This window comes from Phodopus roborovskii, unplaced genomic scaffold (genome assembly GCF_943737965.1).
Source record: "Phodopus roborovskii unplaced genomic scaffold, PHOROB, whole genome shotgun sequence".
Taxonomy (NCBI): Eukaryota; Metazoa; Chordata; class Mammalia; order Rodentia; family Cricetidae; genus Phodopus; species Phodopus roborovskii.
The window spans coordinates 11,262,906-11,284,798 of NW_026126480.1; the positions used below are offsets into that span (position 1 = coordinate 11,262,906).

The 21,893-nt window shown below is 53.4% G+C and overlaps 1 protein-coding gene across 4 annotated transcripts in view; it reads left to right on the plus strand.

Moving 5' to 3' along the window:
- The window catches only part of Gdpd5 (glycerophosphodiester phosphodiesterase domain containing 5), a 79,606-nt gene that overhangs the window by 39,658 nt on the left and 18,055 nt on the right, over positions 1-21,893 (plus strand). For all 4 annotated transcript variants that reach the window (XM_051192323.1, XM_051192326.1, XM_051192325.1 and 1 more), the window contains 4 exons: positions 1,970-2,146; positions 15,490-15,593; positions 19,524-19,617; positions 20,226-20,285. In XM_051192323.1, coding sequence (XP_051048280.1) covers positions 2,030-2,146; positions 15,490-15,593; positions 19,524-19,617; positions 20,226-20,285 — 375 coding nt within the window. In that variant the 5' untranslated portion in view covers positions 1,970-2,029. The remainder of the gene's footprint in view (positions 1-1,969; positions 2,147-15,489; positions 15,594-19,523; positions 19,618-20,225; positions 20,286-21,893) is intronic.

Genomic DNA, 21,893 nt, shown 5'->3' on the forward strand with positions numbered 1-21,893 from the left:
TATAAGAATTACCATACAACCCCACAAATCTACCCCCAGTTTGTATCTGAGAGAAATGAGAATACACATCCACGTAAAAACAAGCAAAAACTGGTAATAACCTAGAGTATCCTTCAACTGATGAGTGGTGGACAAGATATAAAATAGCACTGAATATTATTTACCTATCTAAAAACCAGGAGGTAGAAGTGCTTAGACAGGAGCATGCCTGTAATCCCAGCACCTGAGAGACTGGTCAAGAGTCCAAGGCTAGCTGAAGATACTTATTGAGTTCTCTAGGCTACATGAGGCCTTGTCTCAGGAAAGAAGGAAACGGGGTACTTTTGTATGCTGTGACATGGATAAACTTCTAAGACATTTTGTTAAATAAAAGCAGCATCATAGAAAAGGTCATGGATTCCAAGACCTGTAAGCTCTAGAACTGGTCAATCTATAGCCATAGAAAGTGGCTTAGTAGCTGTCAAGTCTGAGGGGTGGGCTGGGGTGAGCAAGGGTGCCACTGCTAGTGGGCTTTGGTGGTGGCTGGGACAGTAGAAATGCTCTAGCATTAGGTAGTGGTGCTTAGGGACCAAATACAACTTGAACAAATACATTAAAAACTGCACACACCGAACACCACTGCGCATCCATGTGAGGGTGAATTTTATAAACCTGAAGTGTGTTTCCATAGAAAAACAAGACACCACTTCCTTCCCATGACACTACTGGAGGGAAGCTTGGGGTTCAGGGTCCCATTGTCTCAGGATCTGATGGGGGACTTACAGCTTTGAGTCTTACAGGCAACAGAGCAGGGCAGGCTTCTCATCTGTACATTGGAATCACCACACTGGTGACATCCACAGAATGGGGCTGAAGATCAAATGATGCCTGCCTCCCCTGGTCACACGTGGCCAGCACCAGCCCTGGGATGTTGAGTCCTGGGGAAGTTGGGTGGGGTTCAGACTGACAAGCAGCACTGAGTAGAAGCAATTCATCCCTCACGGTACCTCCTATTATCCCACCAGCCTCGATAGTTTCCACCATGCTGAATGCCCCTTGGGTCTGGATTGTTTGGGGTTGCTGGAGTGGACCTCTGATGCCTTCACGTAGTGTGGCGACAGGCCAGGCGCTGCCTGTTCTCTCTGGGCCTTGGTTTGTTTAAGAGTCAGATGGCTTTAGGACAGGGTGCCTGCCACTTTAGGTGGCTGTGAAGATGAAAGGGAAGCATGGATGTGTGACACTTTCTAGTGCCTGCTGCATTTCCAGCACTCCCGTGCCTGTCAGTGTTTATGATAATGTATTTTGTAGAATGTTTATTTTGAAAGTCTGCTATTGCCAGGCTCTGTTCCAGTTACGGGGGAGACAGCAGAGAATTAAAAAGACAAAACTAGCCTTCGTGGAACTTACAGTGAGGTGGGCAGACAAGCAAAATAAGCAGATAAATTATATTTAAGAACATGGCTGAGAAAATAAATCTGAGACTATGGGAGGGAGCTTGGGGAGTGGGGGAGGGGCTCCGGGGCTGCAAAAGTCTTACTAACCAGGCAGAATGGTGCACACCTGAAACCCCAGCACTCAGCACTCGGGAGGTTGGGGCAGGAGAATCAAAATCAGGGCCAGCCTCGGTTATATGATGAGCTAAGAGAGAGGAAGGGGAAAGGAGAAGCGGGGAAAGGAGGGGGGAGGGAGGGAGGACAATGAGATAAAAACCAGAAGGAGAAAGAGGGAGCCATGCACATTTCCAGGGCAGTGAAGATAGCATCATACGAGATAAGTGTGGCAAACACTGAAGACGGCAGTGTGACTGGAGAAGTGGGGAGGATGAGTGGCAGGGACAGGTCTCAGGGACCTTCAAGGGTGGCTTTCCCTCTAGGAGCCAGTGGGGCTTCTGGAAGAGGATTCCTCCCTGACCTAGGTTATGGTGACTTCTGCAGAACGAACGAACGCTTCACCCTTCCCCTGACTCACAACTTTATGTTTTCTCCTGCAGTACCAGCCAGGGGCCTCCATGGGCGCTTGAGGGCTAGGCGCCAGGGCCGCAGGCACGAGCATGGTGAGACACCAGCCCCTACAGTACTACGAGCCCCAACTGTGCCTCTCATGCCTCACGGGCATCTATGGCTGCCGCTGGAAGCGCTACCAACGCTCACACGATGACACCACACCGGTGAGCTTCCCTGGGATGGAGTCAGAGGCATCCAAAAGCCCAGTGACGGGCCCTGAAGCTGAGGGACATCAGGGTTCAGTTGTCTCTGTGTGGTTCTGGACAGGCCTATAGCCCTTCCAGAGTTCAGTTTCTTCCCCAGCAAAATTGGCCTACAGTGATTCCTGAGGTCCCTGGCCAGGTGGAATGGACAGGAAGGAACTTGTCTTCGTGGATGGATAGTTAGTTATTAACTGTCTTCTGGTAGTGGGGGCAGCCTGCTCCAGGAGCCTGGACAGGAAGGAGTTGGGGTTGATCCTAGAGGGGTCACCAAAGAGGAACAGAACTTCTCACTTCCCAGATATGAAAGGCCAGGTAGGGGTGCCAGGAGAGTGAGGAGGTGTCTGGCCATCCTGGAGCCTGGGAGTTGATGGGGCCATGGCCTGGCACCAGGGCCCAGTCACCTGAGTTGCTGACTTGCCAGGCCTGGCAGCAGGTGCTAAGCTTGGATAAAGAGGCCTCAGTGCTGGCTTCCTGGCCAGACCAACCAGCACTCCCGTCCCTGGGGCGCTGTCGGCCTGCGGGTCTGGTTTCTTCTCTGAAGGAACCCGATTCCTGTGTGGTGTTTATCTAAAAGCTTTGCTGCATGGAGAACAGCTTTTCTCCTCCCTCATGCTTGTCTGAACAAAGAAGCTAGCCTCTGAATTCACCAGCCCAAACAGACTGGAGGGTTGAGGGTGCAGCAGCTGAGGTCGGAGGCTCAGCCAGGCTGTTGGGATGGGGTGTCAGGGTGCTCATGTAGCTGCCTGCCCTCCCCTGCTTATGCTGGAGAGGGACGGAGTGCAAGACTATGTCAGGAGCCTAGGACCCCAGGAGAAGCATGAACCACTAGAATGGACCTAGCAGGGAGGAGGAAACATAACTGAACAGGGCAAGGGAGAGGAAGGGGAAGGGACATGGCCAAGGCCACACAGTAGCCCTGGCAGTGCCAGGATGGATCCAACCTCCCACTGTGGCTCAGACTGAGCTAGCATCCTGAGCTCTACATGGTGTGGCTATTCTCTTTTGGGGTAGACAGAATTTTTCTGACCAAGAGAGGCACAGACCAGAGTTGGCAGATCAAGAGTCAGTGGTGTCTCTTCCACTAGTTGCCAGTGTTCTGGGAGGGAGAGGTGGTAACATACCCTCTCATGGGTCAACATGTGAGACAGGGATGTTAAGCAACCAGCATGGTACCACCTGTGAGAAGATATGAGCTCAAGTCATTCCACATGCCAAGCCTTAGCTGCTACATCACTGAGACAGAAAGGGGCCAGATTAATGACATCAGCATTATGGACCATCCATTCACTTCGTTCCATAGCAGTCTGCCCCATTCAGGCCTAGGGCAGGCAGCAGGCCTCTTTGACCTAACCTCCCTGTGACTGGTACCCTATATGCTCTGTGAGTCAGTGCTGTGCTGACAGGCTCCACTCCTATTACTCCTGGTGACCTGTGGGTCATGGAGAAGCAGAAGCCAGGGGCTGGAGCAAGGTCATACAAGTGGTAATAAGCAGAGCGGGAGGGGGGTGGTGGAAGGAGCTGAGGCAATGGAGGGATGACCAGACTCCTAATAGAGAGGCCACTGGCCAGGCAGCCTTCCTAGGACATGAGTCAGAAGGTGAAGGGGCTTGATTGTGACCAAAAGAGGTGAAGAAAGTGTGCCACTGAGGCAGTGGCTAAGAGCCTGGGTATGGAACTGAGGCTGAAGGAATGGCAGAGACCTCAATCCATTCAGTTTCTGCAGATGGCTGAGCTCACCTCAGGGGACCCCAGAGTCAGCTGATGATGAGCCTCTGAGGCTCACAACCAGCCTCCTCTCCTACTTGTGTGAACGAACATTCTCTCCTCTCTCCTGTCCCCTCCTGACACAAATGGCCAGAATGGTGATGGGGGCTATGACAGCACTGGATAAACCAGGCACGGAGGCACATGGCTCGTGTGTGTGTGTGTGTGTGTGTGTGTGTGTGTGTGTGTGTGTGTGTGCGCGCGCACGCGCGCGCGCGGGCGTGCGAAGCAGGAGGATCAGGAGTTCAAGGTCATTCTCAGCCACTTAGAGAGTTCCAAGCCAGCCTGAGTCACCTGAGGCCCTGTCTCAAAACAAAACAAAAGCAGCTGGTGGAGAACAGGGGCTATGTACGGTCTGCTGGACAAGTAGAGATCACTTTTGGCTCTGGGAGCAGGAAGGAAAGGCCTCTGCAAGGGCCCTCACCTATATTTCACCTGCGAAAGGCAAGGCAGTGAGTGGATGAGTCATGCCCCTCTTATCCTGGAGCTAGGAAATAAGGTAGTCATGCTAAGAGTTAACATTGGGGGCTGGAGAAATGGCTCAGAGGTTAAGCACACTGGCTGCTCTTGCAGAGGACCCAGGTTCAATTCCCAGCACCCACATGGCAGCTTGCAACCATCTGTAACTCCAGATCCAGTGGATCCAATGCCCTCACACATACATGCAGGCAAAACACCAATGCTTGTAAAATAGATAATTAAAAAAAAAGAGTTAAAAAAATTATTGAGCACCTGCAAATGAGTTGCTGCCCGTAAGTGAGCAAATGAACATCCCTGCTGGACAAATTTAATTGTGCACCCATTTTACAGAGGGAGAAATCCAGGCACAGAGCAGCTGGGCCAGAGGTCATGACGGGTCTGCGCCATAGTGGCTGGAGGCTGCAGAAAGATTGTTTGCAGTGGTGTATGGATAATGAGAGCTCAAGGAGACTGGGGGCCAGGAACAGACTCAGGAATTTGCTTGGCTGAGGAGCAGGGTCTGGGGTGAAGCAGGGTTGTTCTCTGATGCTAGGCTGGGATCCCCAGTGGCAGCCTGGTCAGGCCAAGCAGGAGCTGGGATGAGCAGGGTCACAGGGCTTGGCAAGGAAGCCCTCCATGAAGGCCACTCTTCTGCCCACTCCCAAGCCTTGGTTCACAGGACACACCATATGGGAGCAGGAAACTTAAGAGCATGGAGATGGACTCTCCTCTCCTGCTGCTGGCTGAGGGTGTGGAGCAGCTTGGCTGAGGGTACCTCACCCGATGGCAAGGAAGGGAAGCAGAGCTTTTTATAACTAGGGATAATTAATTGGCTGTTGTTTGTGACTCATTACTTTAATACTGCCAATTAAAGACTCAGTGAGACAGAGACTGTTCTCAAGCTGGCTCTGGCCCTCCTCCCTCTGACACCCCTCCCCCAAGTCCCCTGAAGGCAACAGTGTCAAAACCAGCTTCCATACTGAGAGGGATTTAGGTCAGAGGCCTGGAGGAACTTCCTAGCCAGAGACCAAGGAATATGGTAATCAGCTGTCTTGCATGTCTGTGCTACACTTGCCTTATAAAAGCTGTTATGACCTTAATTGATCCCTCCCAGCTTGTGGAAGAGTGATGTAGTCAAGCTGAGGGGCCATTGGCACCGTGTGCACCCCTGCATCCCAGCCTGTATCTTCTCCCCTCTTCCACCTCCAATGAGCTAGGCTGGGCTACACTTATGTATGCAATCAACAAACCTATTCTGGCACATACTCACGAATCACAATTGTAGCTGACCTGGTTCTCTCCTCCCTTGAAAGGGAGCCCAAGCTGGTGAGGGCCAGGGGACAGTTATGAATAGACACCCAGATCACCCAGGGAAATCAAAGCCAGGTCCAAGGGATGCTGGGGGTGGGTGGTAAGTGTATGGGGCAGAATATCTGTTGCTACTGACTTGTATTTGGGAACTGAAAATCATTTAACCTCATCTGGGAAAGGGAAACATGTTCCCTGAGAGGCCCCAGGCTGTAGCAGGGCTGAGCAGCCCAGGCTTTATTTAGCCTTGGGTCAAGCTGTACAAAGGCCCTAGGGGTTACATTGTACACAATACTCTGAGAGCCCGAGAGAAATGCCAAGGGGCCAGAAGAGAGTTTGGGGAGGTGACATGCCTGCATGCATGCAGCACATGTGTGGTGTGTGTTTATGTGTGCACGAACGTGCATGTGTGCAGGAATATGGACAAGGGGACGGATTCCACAGACACCTAGAAGGTCCAATTGGAGGCTGACCCAGGCAGAGCCTTGGAAAGAGTCCCGGTCATCCCATAGTTCTTAGTCTGGGAAGCTGGAGGCCACCCTAAGAGATGCAGACTGTCCTGTGCGGGTATGAGTGCGTCTTTGGGAAGGCAAGTCAGTGTCCCCAAGCTCCAATGGCTTCCCTCTTGGGGTGGACCTGGATGAGGGCTCCTTTTGCCATGAAGGTCTGTCGCCTCTGTCCCTCCCTTGCCCTTCCATACTAGCCATGCTAACCGGGCTTTGCCCTGTTCTTGGTAATCTGGCCCTCCCAGCGCCTTCTACTGTCCCTTCTCTTAACTCAGATGCATTTCCCTCAAAGCAAGCCATTGCTTCCTTCCCTGACATGTAAGCTCTCACAGCACTTTGACCCAGGGCTAGCCATGAGGACTGGGATCATCTGGTCCTTCCAATGGACTCAAGGCCTGGCTCAGTCTTGGCGATGTGTGCTAAGAGAAATACAGGAAGGAGAATGGCTTGGTTAGTGAAGCTGCCTTCTTGGGGGGGGGGGTATGCACGTCATCTTGCTGACTACTATGAGGGAGATGGAACCCGTTGATCTCTTGAGAAGGAAGACACACATGTGTGAAAAGGAGCTTGCTGTATTCTAGGCCTGCCTCTTGGGCTTCTGGCAGGGCAGTATGCTGACTCAGCCCTCGGGTTCTCTCAGGCCACCCTTAAAGGCTGAGATTGGCTTTTTCTACAGGTGGACAAGAAGGGGAATTTCCCAGCTTCCTGTCCTGGCAGCCTTGTGGTTTGAGTCTTGGTTGGAGTGTAAGGGAAGAGAGACCTTCAGGGTTGCCTTGGTGATGAAGTCTGTTAAAACAGATTCCTGGATACGGTTGGATTAATCCAGATGCAGACAGACCCTCCTGGCCAGGCAGCTGCATCTCTAACTCTGCCTTTGTGTGCTGCCCTGGCCCTCAGGCAAGCCCTGGGCCTCTCAGCCTTTTAAATGGGGTATTGGACAGTGTATGCCTATGTGCCTTCTGTCCCATTTAAGAAGAGACCCTGTCCTAACCCTGAGAAGAGTGTGCCCTCGCTACAGACTTTCCACGGATGGCACTCTCCTTTTGGCTACAGGGACAGAGCCTGAACGATGAGGGATGACCCTCTGGGCTTAGTTTTCTACTTCTATAGTGGGGTGGTGTGAAGAACAGAACAGGCGAGGGCCTCGTGCATCCTTCACCTTCTCTGTGAAGGACCTTAACAACATCTAGGTCTGAGCAGGTGGAGGCCTGGGCCATTCCTTAGGGAGGGTATTAGAACTATCCCAGCCTGGACTTGTAAACTGTGTGGGTCCAAGAGGATTCTCAGTGGCCTGTCCTCAGGGTCCTCCAGCTCTTCTGTGCCTGAGGGATGGGCAGAAGGAAAGAGGAGTTGCAAGCTGGGCCTGATACCATCCTCCCACCAAATGAGCTGCTGCTCTGAGGGTGCCCTGGCAGAAGCAAGGACAGACAGAAGCCTAATTGCCCAGCCTTCTGTAGCCAAGAGAAATAAATCCAGCCTCTTAGGCTGCCAGGAGCTGGCTGGCGGTGGGGTTCTAATAATCCCCTCCCAGCTCAGCCCTAATGCTACCATCTATCTCAGCCCTGCCCCGCTGCCCTTCCCCCAAATCTCCTGGGCCTGAGCCAGCATAATCCTGCCAGGGCCTGCCCAGCTCTGTCTCCCAGGAACTCCTGCCCCCTTGCCAGCCCACATTTCCTCCATCCCGCATTTGAAACTTGGTGAGTTAAGCACGGCACAAAGGTGTCACTGGATGCTGAGGGTTGCATGGCTCTAGGACTCCCAAGCAGAGCTGGACCACGCAAGACACTGGGGCAGCTAGGCTGAACAGGCAAGCTCACAGCAGAGTCTCACCCAGGAAAAAGGCCTGCTTCTGTCCAGACAGGCTAAAAACCTAGAAACAAATGTACAGAGACACCAGAGAACTTGTGGTGTGGTAGACTAAGGTGGGTGTCATTGCAAGTGTCCTGTAGTATGGGGACATTCATGAATCAGCCACGGGAGATCGTGCCCCTTACCTCATACCAGGATAAATTCCAGATGGTTAGAAATGTATTTTTTTTTAAACTTTTCTTCTCTTTAGAAAGCATAGAGGAAATTGTTGAGAAAATCACAGTCTGGAAAGATGCAAGCGGAAAGATGCTTGAGGCTTAGTTGTACTCTAGAGGTAGACTCAGGAGCCCTCCTGGTGTACTGCCGTCTGGAAGGAGGGGCTGGGCAGGACTCAGCGTTGAAGGTAAGGCTGAGCATTTCCTGCTGTAACTATGCCTTAAGTGTAGGGTCTGCTCTCAGCTGCTCTCCTAGAGCACAAAGTCAGAAGTGAAGGAAGTAAAAGGGGGTAGACCTACAGGTGTGAGAACTTAAATTGGGGGTCTGAGGTGGAGCTCGGTTGGTGGAGTGCTTGCCAGGTTTGATGAAGTTGATGTTCAGCACTTCCTAACACCATGTAATCCCAGCTCCTGAGAGGTAGAGTCAGGAGAATCAAGAGTTCAGAATCATCCCTGGCGTAAAAAAATAAGTGGGGGGTGCACAAGATGGCCCAGAGGTACAGGTACTTGCCATCCAAGCTTGGTGATCTTGAGTCTAAGGCCTGAAACCTACAGTGGAAAGAGAGATTCTACTTGCCAAAATTATCCTCTAATGTCCACAAATGCACCATGGCATCCACATGTCCATGAGTGCAAACACACCTAAATAAAAATTAATCTAAAAAAAACGGCCGCAAGAAGAGAAGCCATTTCCCTGAACAACACCTGCCCGATCCATGCCTTTCTCTGCTCCTTCCTGCCCAGATGGAGGCTCCTTGGCCAGTCCTCCCAGCAAGCCTCTTCCTCCTCCAGGACTCTGTGCCTCGCCTCATTCCTCCTATAACAGATGGTAAAACTCTCTGTCCCCTGCATTCTTAGACAGTTCCTGCTCTCACTCACACCCAGGAACGAAGTGGTCTGTCTGCTGCCTAGGTCACTGCTGTGGACTATTGGGTCTCCACAGGAAAGGACTGACTGGAAGAGCAGCAGTGTGGGGTGTGAGGCAGGGAGCTTTTCTGAGTGCATGCCCACGTGTGCCAACTCCATCTACTGCATTCTCAATCACTCTGCATTCCTTTACTGGGTCCCTAACCCCATGGCCCCATCTCTAGATCATTCTTCTACGTTGGTTCGTAGTTGCTCTGCATCTTCTGTGGATGGGGTAAGATGATGAACGCTGAAATTCTCTTCACCTGTGACCCATTGTGAGACCCCGGGCAAAGCTTTGACCCTCTGAACCTGTTTCCCTGTGGCCAGACAAGGATAATTACATGACCTGGCCCTTGTTTCCTTGAGACAGTTGACCACAGAGACAGACACACAGGCTTGGTTTCCAGTTCTGGCTAACCAGTGTTGTGTGTTTGCTCTTGGTGACCTTAGGCCAGTCACTTTCCCTGTCAGGGCCCCAGTTTCCTAAGACCGTCTCACCTGCTTTGCAGAACTGTGGGTGTGAGATGTAGAGAATCCTACCTTAATGCCATGAAAAGCTACTTCAGGCCTCTGTCCCCCAAAGCTGGGGCTGCAGCCTGTGTGTGAGGCAGGGGTTGAGCATGCCCGGTGTCAGCCTCCTGACCCAGCTCCTGGGGTCCTCAGCACAAATCCTGCAAAGCCAGGCCAGACCTCTTGCTCTGGCTGCCTATGGGTACCCACCCCCTGGGCCAGGTGCAGGTGATCTGGCTTGCTGTCCTCAGCAGCCAGAGGAAGAGTCTGTGTAGAGCAGGGGGAGGGTGAAGACTTGATCACTGTCTTCACATAATTAAAGGGCTGTCAGACGCGAATGGTAATTATAAGAACCATGGTGGATCTGGCTACTTACAGCTTACATGTGTAATCGCTGGGGCCTGGCAGCTTTCCTCTGAGGTGGTGGTGACATCATCTCTATGAACAGGAGAGGAAGCTGCGGGTTGAGGTGCTGAGTGCTTGGCCCACAGCCGCACAGCCAGTGGGTAGAAGGGCTGGAATTAAAGCTCAGCTGTGTTACGCACACACTCATTGGCCATTTGACCCCAGTATTGTTTGACCCCTTTGGTTGGATTGGTCGATGTGGTTCCATCTAAGGGGGTGGTTTTAACTCCACTGGAGGGAGTCAGAAAGGCGGGGAGGGAAGGGGACTAATGGAACTGTTCCTCTTCCTGGCCAGTGCCACATTGCAGGTATTTTATTGGTACCCTGTAGGGTCCACCATACCTCACCCTGTAGGATCCACCATACCTCACCCTGTAGGGTCCACCATACCTCACCCTGTAGGATCCACCATACCTTACCCTGTAGGGTTCACCATACCTGTCCTCGTTCTGAAAGCAGGAAGCTGGGGCTCAAAGAGGTTGGACATCTCCAAGGTTACTCAGCTCTGAACAACCCAGGATTCAACCCAGCTTTGCTGAGTGTCTGAGTTCATCTGCTGGTCAGACTGAGGGTCTAAGAGGGAAGGGCTTTGGAGGCTCTACTTGGGGCTGCCTGAGCTGTAGCAGGCTGAACTCCCAACCTGCCCTGGTCTGGAGGGGGGGGGGCGTTACACAGGAGGCCAAAGCTGAGTGGGACATCTCAGGTTCTAGTGTCTATGATTCTGGGTGTTCAGTGTTGCCGGGGTGGGGCTGGCAGCTCCAACCAGGCACTGTCAGAGACAGAGTTCACAAACTGGGTTCCATTCTGCCTGGGTACCCCCAGAAGTGACTGCGCCAGCAGTGATGGGCAACTGTGCGCATCCTGGTGGCAGTCAGGGGCACACAGGAGGTGGTAATAAATGGAGCAACTGTAGCAGAGTCGCCCCACCCCGTGCACTGCCCATGCTTCCTGTGTCCAATCAGGTCTGGGCTCTGTCAGAGCCTGGCTGCTAATGAGGTCTTTTTGTTAGCACAGTCTTGGAGTGCAGAAGGCTCTGGGTTGGGGTGGAGGGTAGGAGGGACAGGACACAGGCAAGGGTGGTCACGTGCTCATCAATAGGCGGTAGAGAGGAGGAAACACTACCTTTGATGAAATCAGCCCCCTGTGGTCCTACTGCCACAAAGGGTACAGCTCCTGGAGGGCCAGGGCAAGAGAAGGAGGAGATAAGACAAAGCTGTGGGCTGGAACCTTGGGGAGTCTCTGTCAGTTATCACTTCTCAGCCCCCCATCCCCTGGAGCAGGAATACAGGATGCTGCCTGGCCAGGCCAGGGCCCCCCCACCCCCACCCCCACCCCAGACCCCCACTTTTCATGTGGCACAGGCCTCCTGCTACCTGCTACCCGTGTGAACACAGGAACTACCACTCTACAAAGGGGCCAGTCCCTCTGTCCAGCACCTAGCTGCCTGGGCTCAGGCCCCTGGCCTGAGGCTAGCCTGTTCTTTGAACCTAAGCCTCCTTGCTTCTCACTGTTTTACATCTATCCTTTCTTGGTTCCTCACACCATATCAGAGCATCACCTTGTGTCCCAACATGCTGGTAGGCCCTAGGGACCCAGGTCACACCATGCTCCACTATTCCCCAGTACCCTTCCAAGGTAAGACTTAGAGTTCCCATCCTATATGTGAGACCTGCAGGCTCTGAGGGCAGAACCGGCCTAAGATGCAGAATTGCAGCTCTGAGACACCCTCCTATCTCTACAGCTGGGTGCAGTCGGAGGGCAGGTTGCTGGGTGCCAAAAGTCAGAACAGGGTGTTGGGGGTGGGAGGTCACTGGGGATTACAGGGGCACAGAGGCATCCAGGAGCCAGAGGAGCAGAGGTTCTGCAGGCCTGGGGGTACAGCCTGCAGAAGGGAATGGTAAACAGACACTGGACCTGGGTTGCCATTGGAGTCCCAGAGGGGTAAGGGCAGGTTCGGGGGAAGCATCTCAGAACTCCTGGGTTTCCCAATCCTCCCCTACTTGGTGACTTCCCAGCCTCTACTTGCCTGTGTTGACCTCCTTTGACTGCTATCTGCCAGATGACCATCATAAAGTTACATGCGTGTAGTCACTGCCTCGAATGGTAGGGCACAGTTGCTCACCCATAGGCGATGTGATCAAAAAAGTCCTTCCCTTTCTGAGCCACCACGTGCTGCAACACAGTTCTGTAACCCCCTCTGGTGCAATGCAGGGAGACAGAGGGCCAGGGCAGGGCCTCAAGGCCCACTCGATAATGGGCAGCGCATGCCCAGGCCTTCCTCCTTGGTTATTCTCCCTGACAAGGCCCATCCGTGCCCCTGAGAACCTCTTTATCAGTGGAACTGCTGGGAGGCCACTTCCTTTCCCACTGCTCCTCGCCTCCTTCCCCATCCTCTCTTCCAGTCCCTGCCATTCAGGTCTTTTCCTCCGATTGTTCCTGGTTTGACCATGCGCCTCTCTCCATCCTGTGTCGGGGCCTCTTCATCTCCATCCATCAGCTGCCTGTGACCTAATGACCTCCAGCTTCTGAGGGACTTTAATCACCAGGTTCCCCAGCCCCAGCTTCTGAAAATGGGCTTCCTAGTTCCAGGCTTCCAAGGCCCTGCCCGCCTTGACTACCTATGGACACTGACTGTCAGTTCCCAGCTGCTGAGAGCCTGCGACCCTCATATGTGTCCTGCCCTGCCTCACCACAGCGATATGGCCAAGTGAGCCCGGGTCCCCCGCCTGTCCTCCTTCCCCAACCTGTGCCACCTGGCTTCTTACCAGTGTTGTCCCTGTCACACGTGTGTCAGGCCCTCTGCCCACCCCACACAGGCTGTTTGCCTAGGTCAGGGCCCCAGTAGGTTCAGGTTCCCCCCACTGGAGCCTCCCTCTGTCCCAGTGAGCCAGTTGTGGGTTCATGCTAGACAAGGTGAGGGGGCGGTGGGGATATGCCATGCTGAGTGTGAGCCGGATGTTAAAGCTGACCTGGGACCTGCCAGCTGGACTCCAGGAGACAAGTCTTTCATGAGTAGGTAGGAGCTGGAGGCAACAGGTGAGACTGTCAGAAGGACTGGACCTAGGGCTGGTGGAGCCCAGGGTTAGGGGGTGGGGGTGGGGTGTGCAGACTCAGACGCAGCAGCAGCAGCAGCAGCATCGTGGGCCAGGATGTGGAGAGAAGGACTGAGTACCACTCACTCTGCTTCTTCACCATCTTAGTCAGCGTAGTGGCCCCCGAAATCCTGTCCCCACAGGAAGACACGAGCCCTGCCTTGTTCCTAGCCAGGGCTCTCTCTCCTGGTCTGGGGCCGTGCGGGCCCATGCCCAGGTGGGGCAGACACAGGTGAGCTTTTCTGTGTCCCTGCCTGCCCCACCCCCCTGAAGCGAGCATAGCCCAGGCTTGGGAGAAATGTCACCTTCTCACCCCAGTTTACAGGCAGAGCAGGGTTAGGCCCAGCAGCCTGGTTCTCCACATGACTGTGAGTGGTGGCAACTGCTCACCAAGCATGGGTCACCAACTTGAGTGACTCACCCTGGCGTGCGGGTGTCAGTGTGTACCCAGTTGTGGCTTATCTGGGTTGAGAACCTCCCCTGCATGGTGGCAAGGGGCCATTCATATTGATCTCATGCTATGAATGCTATTTTTGTATTTACTTCACAGAGAAGAAACAGTCACAGAGAGGTTGAGTAAGCTGTCCTGAGATGCACAGCTTGTCAGGGGTAATGGGCTTTGATATTTATTCCCAGGCAGTCAGACTCCAAACACAACACTGAGTTACTGATGTGGGATGGAGGGATTCTGGGAAGTGGGGGGATGCTTTTTCTAATGGGTCTCAAGCCATCTAGGGGCACAGAGTGTGAGTTTAGAGAAGAGGGGGCATTGATGCCGTGGAACACAGTGGCCTTGGAGGACTAGAGCTGAGTCCAGGAAGGCTTCCCAGAGGTGTGACATGTGACCCAACTCCATGGGAAAACGGGAACATGGGGTGACAAGCCCAAGCCTGTGATCCTTCCCACTTGAGGGGATGAAGCTGGGGGTCAGCGGTCACACACAGAAGGAAGAGTGTCCTTGCTTGGCTAAACAGTGAGGGGCCAGTAGGAAGTGAACCAACTGGAGCTCCTGATCCTCTGGCAGTGCTGGAACAGAAGTGGGACTTGGGGGGACTCAGCGCTGCAGGGGTGACTAATCTGACTTGTGTCACCTCGTTTGCAGATTATCGCTGTTGACCTCAGCATCTTCTCAGGGCATAGCAAGATGGTCTGCCCAGTTAGTACTGCTGAGCTCAACAGAGGTTTGGGAGCTGGGGAAAACCCAGGGCTTGCGCAGCACATGCATTTGCAAACCTCTGAGCCCAGGCTCCCAGGAACCAGGCTGGGTCTGTGTTTACCCACTCCAGCCGGAGTCAAGAAGGTGTGACCTTTCCCAGCCCCCCTCCCCCAGCACCATAGGGAGAAGGCAATTTCTACATTTCTTCCAGTTAGGGAGCTCACTGGTCCTAACCTTCTACTGTGTGACTCTGGCAAACGGGTTGGTCTCTCTCTGGGCTTCAGTGTTTCTGTCAGCAGCACAGGGTAGAGGGGGTAAGCAATGCCTGCTGCATGGACACGTGAGAATGGAACAAGGGAATGTAAGGGGCTGGGGATGTTGCTCTTTGATAGTGTTTGCCTGGGATGCACAAAACCCTACTTTTGGCTGGGCCATAGTGCGCACACCTTTAATCCCAGCGGATCTCTGTGAGTGCAACGCCAGCCTGGTCTACAAGACAGGCTCCAAAGCTACACAGAGAAACCCTTGAAAAACAAACAAGCAAACAAAAACAAAACAAAAACCCTGCTTCTGACACCCAGCACCACCATAAAAGCTACTTGTCTGGCAGGAAAGTTGACTCAGTGGTAAACAGCACACATTGCTCTTGCAGAAGACCTGAGTTGATTCCCAGCATTCATGTTGGGCATCTCACCAGTGCCTAATTCCAGCTCCAGGAGGATCCATTGCCTCTGGCTTCCATAGTTGTATACACACACACACACACACACACACACACACACACACACACACACACACTAACAATAAACCTTAAAAACAGCTGGGCCTGGAGGCACATGTCTGTGATCCCAGCTTGAGGGATGTGGGGGCCAACAGGCCTTTGAGGCCATTTTCAGCTGCATAAGGAGTTCAAGGCTGCCCTGGGCTCCAGGAGATTGTGAGAGGCATTCTTTGTTTTTAGGGACCAGCACCAGAACAGCAGAAAGGCCTTAGACTGCCCTTTCCTGGTGGGTCCCTAGCCCTGCCCCTGCCTGTCCACTCTTGTAACCAGCTCTGTGACACTGGACAGGTCGTGTCCTCACAAACTGCTGGCAGTTGAAGGGAAGGCAGGGAGGTTCCTGCCCCAGGAGAACTGCCCGATGTGACGCCGCCCTGTGCTCTGCTCTTGCAGTGGGAACGTCTGTGGTTCTTCCTCCTGGTCTGCACCTTCAGCCTCACTCTCACCTGGCTCTACTTCTGGTGGGAAGTCCACAATGACTACGATGAATTCAACTGGTAAGTGCAGGAACCCCAGGGCCCAGCTCTCCTCATGGCCTTGAGTGAGCCCCACTCTGGGAGCCCTGGTCACCCATCTGTAGGCCTTCGGTGAAGGTCCTATCCAGGGAAAACTCTGTACCCCTGGAACTTCAGGAAGGCTTCCTGGAGGAGGTGACATGGGCATTAGCCTGAGCTGGCTCTTAGACACCCCCCCCCTAAAGTTTACAAGGAGACTCGGGGACGTTCTGTAGGCCTTGGCTGTGAGGACTAGCAACAGAAGGCAGAGCCATGTCAGCCTGAGGTGGAGCGCTGCTAGCCATCTTCATAGACAAGAACTCTAAGGCCAAGAGAGACCAAGGTCTGGGCAGAAGAGTCAGTCCCTAGGCTCAGCCTCCCTGGCTGGCAGATGTCACTGGTTTAGCTCTGCCTCCTTTAGGGGCACTTCAGGTCCATGTGCAGGGCCCTCTGTCATCTCTGCCATTGCCAGCTTTTTGTTGACATAAACAGAGAAGAAGGTGCTTCTGAGGACTCGTCCACTGATAGATGTTTAGAAACTGAGGTCCAAACGCCACGGAGGCTAGGAGGCTAGGAAGCAAACTCCGGGATCCAGTGTGGGGAGTCAGGGCTAGGAAGCAAGCTCCGGGATCCAGTGTGGGGAGTCAGGGCTAGGAAGCAAGCTCCGGGATCCAGTGTGGGGAGTCAGGGCTAGGAAGCAAGCTCCGGGATCCAGTGTGGGGAGTCAGGGCTAGGAAGCAAGCTCCGGGATCCAGTGTGGGGAGTCAGGGCTAGGAAGCAAGCTCCGGGATCCAGTGTGGGGAGTCAGGGCTAGGAAGCAAACTCCGGGATCCAGTGTGGGGAGTCAGGGCTAGGAAGCAAACTCCGGGATCCAGTGTGGGGAGTCAGGGCTAGGAAGCAAGCTCCGGGATCCAGTGTGGGGAGTCAGGGCTAGGAAGCAAGCTCCGGGATCCAGTGTGGGGAGTCAGGGCTAGGAAGCAAGCTCCGGGATCCAGTGTGGGGAGTCAGGGCTAGGAAGCAAGCTCCGGGATCCAGTGTGGGGAGTCAGGGCTAGGAAGCAAGCTCCGGGATCCAGTGTGGGGAGTCAGGGCTAGGAAGCAAACTCCGGGATCCAGTGTGGGGAGTCAGGGCTAGGAAGCAAACTCCGGGATCCAGTGTGGGGAGTCAGGGCTAGGAAGCAAGCTCCGGGATCCAGTGTGGGGAGTCAGGGCTAGGAAGCAAGCTCCGGGATCCAGTGTGGGGAGTCAGGGCTAGGAAGCAAGCTCCGGGATCCAGTGTGGGGAGTCAGGGCTAGGAAGCAAGCCTCTGGTGTACTTCTGGATTTTCCCCCTGTGACTTAGGGTAACTTGTCTCTTTGGGTTCTTGTGAGGACAATTCAGGGGGATGGGTGGGGGCAGGACACAAGGGAGGCCAAGTCTCCTTGGAGGGAGGGGCTGGCTCAGAGCATGGGCTCCCTAGACTCTGGTGGGCTGAGGTTCAAGGATTCTGCTAGGACCCCAAGACTGCTGTCCTCCCACCTGTGTGTTAGTTAATTTCCATCGCTGTGACAAAATACTTGACACAAGCAGCTTCAGAAAGCAAGGGCTTACTTTGGCTCACAGTTCCAGAGCACAGCCTGTCACAGTCATAGAAACAGGAGCTTGAGGCAGCGGCTTATATCACCTCAGGATAAGGGGAGGTGAACGCTGGTGCTCATCTTGCCTTCTCCTTTTCAGGCAAGCCAGGACCCCAGCCCATGGGATGGCACCACCCACATTCAGGGCGGGTCTCCCCACCTCATTTAACCCAGTCTAGAAACTTCCTCAGTGCCTCCTTGGTGGTTCTAGATTCTGTCGTGTTAATGATCAATATTAACTGTCACACTCCCCGAAGTATCAGACTAGGCCACTGTCACTAATGAACACAGGACATTAGTGAACAAAGGACACACTACTGCCGCTTCCACTTGCCCTGTAGCTCAACAAGATGAACCAGGCCCACTCGTGTGCTGGAGCTGGGCCCTGGTCTCTATTCCAGTCATGCATCTTTGTAAGTGTCTAAAGCATGGGGAGTATTGCAGATGCATGGGAACATTGCTTGCTGGCCCTCAATGGCAATCCCTAGACAGCTGTATGCACCCTGTATATGTGGACAAAGTGAGGTCTCAAGAGGGACACTTACCTGTGGTCATACAGCCAGTCAGTGCCAAGAACACATGTCAAGTGCAGTCTGAGGAAATAAGGGCTCAGAGAGGGTAGAAGAGCCTTTGGGAGGTCACATAGCAAGCTGATGATAGATCAGTGATGGGGTTAGACCCTCGATACCTCCCTGATGCTGGTAAGACTCAGCAGATGCCAGCCCTGTCTCAGAGGCAGCCACAGAGGCCTGCCTGCGAACTGCAGCACCTTTGCCTGCCAGCTGCTTCTTGGGAGGCTGGAGCTTCTCTTGAGTCCCTGGGATTATATCCTGCACGAAGAGGATGTAAGCACCAAGGGTCAACACTGGATGGGCATAGGCAACACTGGATGGGCATAGGCAAGGAGAGCCACATAGGGCCAGGAGCGTCCAACCTTTTGACATTGAGACACTGTGCTGTTATCGACAGAGTTTGCAAACAAACAGACAAAAATTACACCCAAAGTAACAAAACTCACAACAGTGTTTTACAGAGGTTCACAATTTGTCTCTAGCTGAGTGTGGCCCATAGGCTGCAGGTTGGACACATCTGGTAGGCTACTGTGTGTTTGTCCTGGGGGCTTTCCTGCCCAATGTGGCCACACTTGAGAGGCCAGTAGGACCAGAAAATCTTTCAGGATTAGCTCCAAGGCCAATTTCTGGCCTTCTTTGGGCCTCAGTTTCCCAAGTTGTACAATAAGATGAGCATGGCCTGTGATTTTCTGAGTGGTAGGCCTTCCCACAGGCTCAGAGCAGGACTCTGAGAAGGGGTACGGAGGCAGATGCCCTGTGAAGTTTCCTGATGTCCCCTCCCAGCTCCGGGAAGGCAACCACCAAGTGTCCTGATTCTGGCTTACTCCTCCATACCCTGAGTGAGTGACTTTATCCTCTGAGCCTGTCTTTACCTACAGACATGAGGAGGCTGTGAATGAGTCATCACTCGGGGAGCAGCTAAGCTGCACCCTCCAGGACCCTTAAGAAGTTTGTTCCTTCTGTCTGCCCTGTCACCTGTTTATAGCAACCCAACCCGAGGAACCAGAGCTGCAGAAGGATGTGTCCATTTTCTTATTTTTGTGTTAGCTTATAGAGCGAATCACGGGAAGCCATGGCGCTCTGCTAATGGGGAGCTGGCTATATATGGCACATGAATACAAGAATACCACGTGCTGCTTTTTTAAAAAATCACATTTCCTCAGCATTTTTACTGGTATCAGTGGATGCTCATGTTAGGGAGGGTTTGTTATGTCCTTGTCGCCAATCTTCCCTTTGTTCCCTGGTGCCCTGCGAAGGGCTTTCTCTTAACCCCACCCTTCAGGTGAGTGGACTATAGTGTTACAGCTTATCAATTCTAAGGTTCCATATTGTCACAGTTTGCCATTGAACTTGAGGTGAATGGCACAGCCAAGGGCACCTTAGAATCTGTGATGCCTGTCACCTCCACAAGGTCCTATGAGCCAGCAAGAGACAGTGTGGGGATTAGATCCCAGAGTGTGTTCCTCCCTCAGAGCTGTGTTGACCTTGCTCCTGAGGGGAACAGGGGCCAGTGGAAAGGGACTCTAATAGCTTTCAGAACAGTGATTCTGGGCGTTTCTCCTTCTTGCTTTGAGTGCTCACCAGAAGTAGGCATGACTGACGATAAGGGAAGACTATTAGCCAATATGGATGGGAAGGACTTGCTTTGGCTCGTAAGCTGCAGCTGCATGAGAACTAAGTTAACCTAGCTCCTTGGCTAGGCAGTGGCCCAGTGGTGGTCTGACCTCTGCCCCCTCTTCCCACCAGGTACCTCTACAACCGCATGGGCTACTGGAGTGACTGGTCCGTGCCAATCCTCGTGACCACAGCTGCTGCCTTCACATACATCGCAGGCCTGCTGGTATGGGTGGAGGGGTTCCTCCTAGAGGAGGGAGATGTGGCCTGTGATGGGGGGTGTGGAGTATTGCTTCTGCCCAGGACCCTTGAGTGTTGCTTGGGTCTGAGGCCTGAGGCCTCCAAGGTGGGAAGTCTCATTTTATGAGTTTCCTTCAAGCTGTCCCTTTGGAAGCCCCTCCCCACCCCCAGGCCAACAAGAGCCATTCTGGCTTTCAGCACCTGCTACAGGCACCTTCCAGAAAGGGCGGGTCACCCTCAATGTCCTCCACACTGAGAGACTCGGGTTGACCACATCCTGCACTGCAGGTCTGCTTCTGAATCCTAGGGCCTGGATCTCCCAAACAGTCCATGCATTGAGTCAGGAAGTTTGTGTGCCAAACCCAGGGACCGTTCACAGGGGAATTCCTAGAGGAGGAGGCTGGAGGCCTGGAGTAATCTGGAAGGAGGCCAGGCCTGGACAGGGCTGGGCTGGGCATTCCTGGTGCCTGTGGGGAGGGTGTGCTGCCTGCCTAGGGTCAGACCAAGGGCAGGAGTGTGGAGCAGGGCATCTGGAGAGCTGGCGAAGCTTTCTAGTCACACTTGGCTTGACTGGCCCCCTGGGCCCCTCTTCAGGTCCTGGCACTATGTCACATTGCTGTGGGGCAGCAGATGAACCTGTACTGGCTGCACAAGGTAAGGGGAAGCTGCTCTACTGGGGAAGGGGAAGAGGTGTGGAATCAGGGGACAGCCTGGGTGGTCCCTCCCCTGAGTCACCTCTGTAACTGCCCTTCCCGAGCCAGGCACCATCCGGCCTGGCTTGCATTCATTCCTTTAACCCTCACAGCCCTGCAATATAGGCACTGCCTGCTTTGCAGGGGCAAAAAACAGAGAGGTTAGTCAACATGCCTAAGGTCTCACAGCACAGCATGAACAGAAGGCCCAGGGTTCAGCCCTGCAGCCATGCACGCACCAGCACCAGCTCAGCTTGAATGACCCAGACTGTCCTGGTCTGATCCTGATGACCTTTTGCTTCTGCCACAAGATAGCCACTCAGCTTCTGCTGCGGAGGCATCATTCCCACCCATCAGCACGTTCACCTTTTCTTGGCTCTTAGCCCCTCACTCTGGCCCTCATTTGCTCACTTTCTCTTTAAGCCTTTCCTGTTATTTGAACCTTCTCTGTGCTGCTTGTGTCCCAAGGGCAGTGCTCCCCCCACCCCAAGCAGCCTTCCCTCTCCCAGATGCATTGTAGAACATTTGTATTGTCAATTTTTATCAGGCTCTTGATCCCAAACCACTCCAAGTTGGTGCTCCTTGAAGACTAAACTGGCACGGATCACTTACCTGCTGTCCCCAGTGTTCATTCCAGAGGTCTCAGGGTCTCATCTAACTCTCATTCTCTCTCTCTCTCTCTCTCTCTCTCCTTCCCTCCTCTCTCTTTCCCTCTCTCTCTCTCACTCTCACACACACACACACACATACACACACATGCTGATTGTAGGTTAATGACTGCTCTGCTTGAACAGGGCTGTAAAATTGGGCCAGTCCTGGCTAAGACAGAGCCACCCCCTCTAGGAGCCCCAGAGTGTAAAGGGAGGGGTGGGTCATCTCTTTTCCTAGAGCATGGCTAGGAGTGAGCACACCATCTAAGAAAGGGCAGAAATACCTGGGAACAAACTGTATCCTTGAGACAGACCCAGCTAGCAGGGGGACAGAAAAAGCAGGGCACAGATGATCATGAGTTGGGTGTATGGAGCAGGAGGTTCCAGCTAGCAGCAAGGGGCACCTTGGGAGCCAGGCCTAGGTGACCAAAGCCATGCAGGGATGAAGAGAACAGTGGGACAGTCCTCACTGGTGACTCTCTCCTGAGGACTGCGGGAACTTCCTCAGCTCCCTCTGAGAGGTCCTCTCTTCTCTAACTACATAGCTAACACTTGGAAGAAGGTACCAGCTGGCACTGGGGTGGGGTGCACATGCTGTGCTCACCTCCTGGGGCTGTGCCTGGCTCTCAGCAGGTCAAGCCATACATGCTTGATCCTAAGGGAGAAGCCTGCAGTTCCACAGAGCCAGACAGATCTGGAGGCTCTGTGCAGGAGCCCCTCAGCTAACCTGCTTCCTGTTCTAGGCCCTTTCTCTTCCATCCACACCATCCTGTGAGATCTCAGAGGCAGAAAGGACTGTTATGTGACCAAAAATTCAGACATGAAAAAAATCATGCTCAATGAAAATTTCCCTATATACTTTCCATTTTTATTTTAATTACTCTCGTGTGTGTATGTGTGTGTGTGAGAGAGAGACAGAG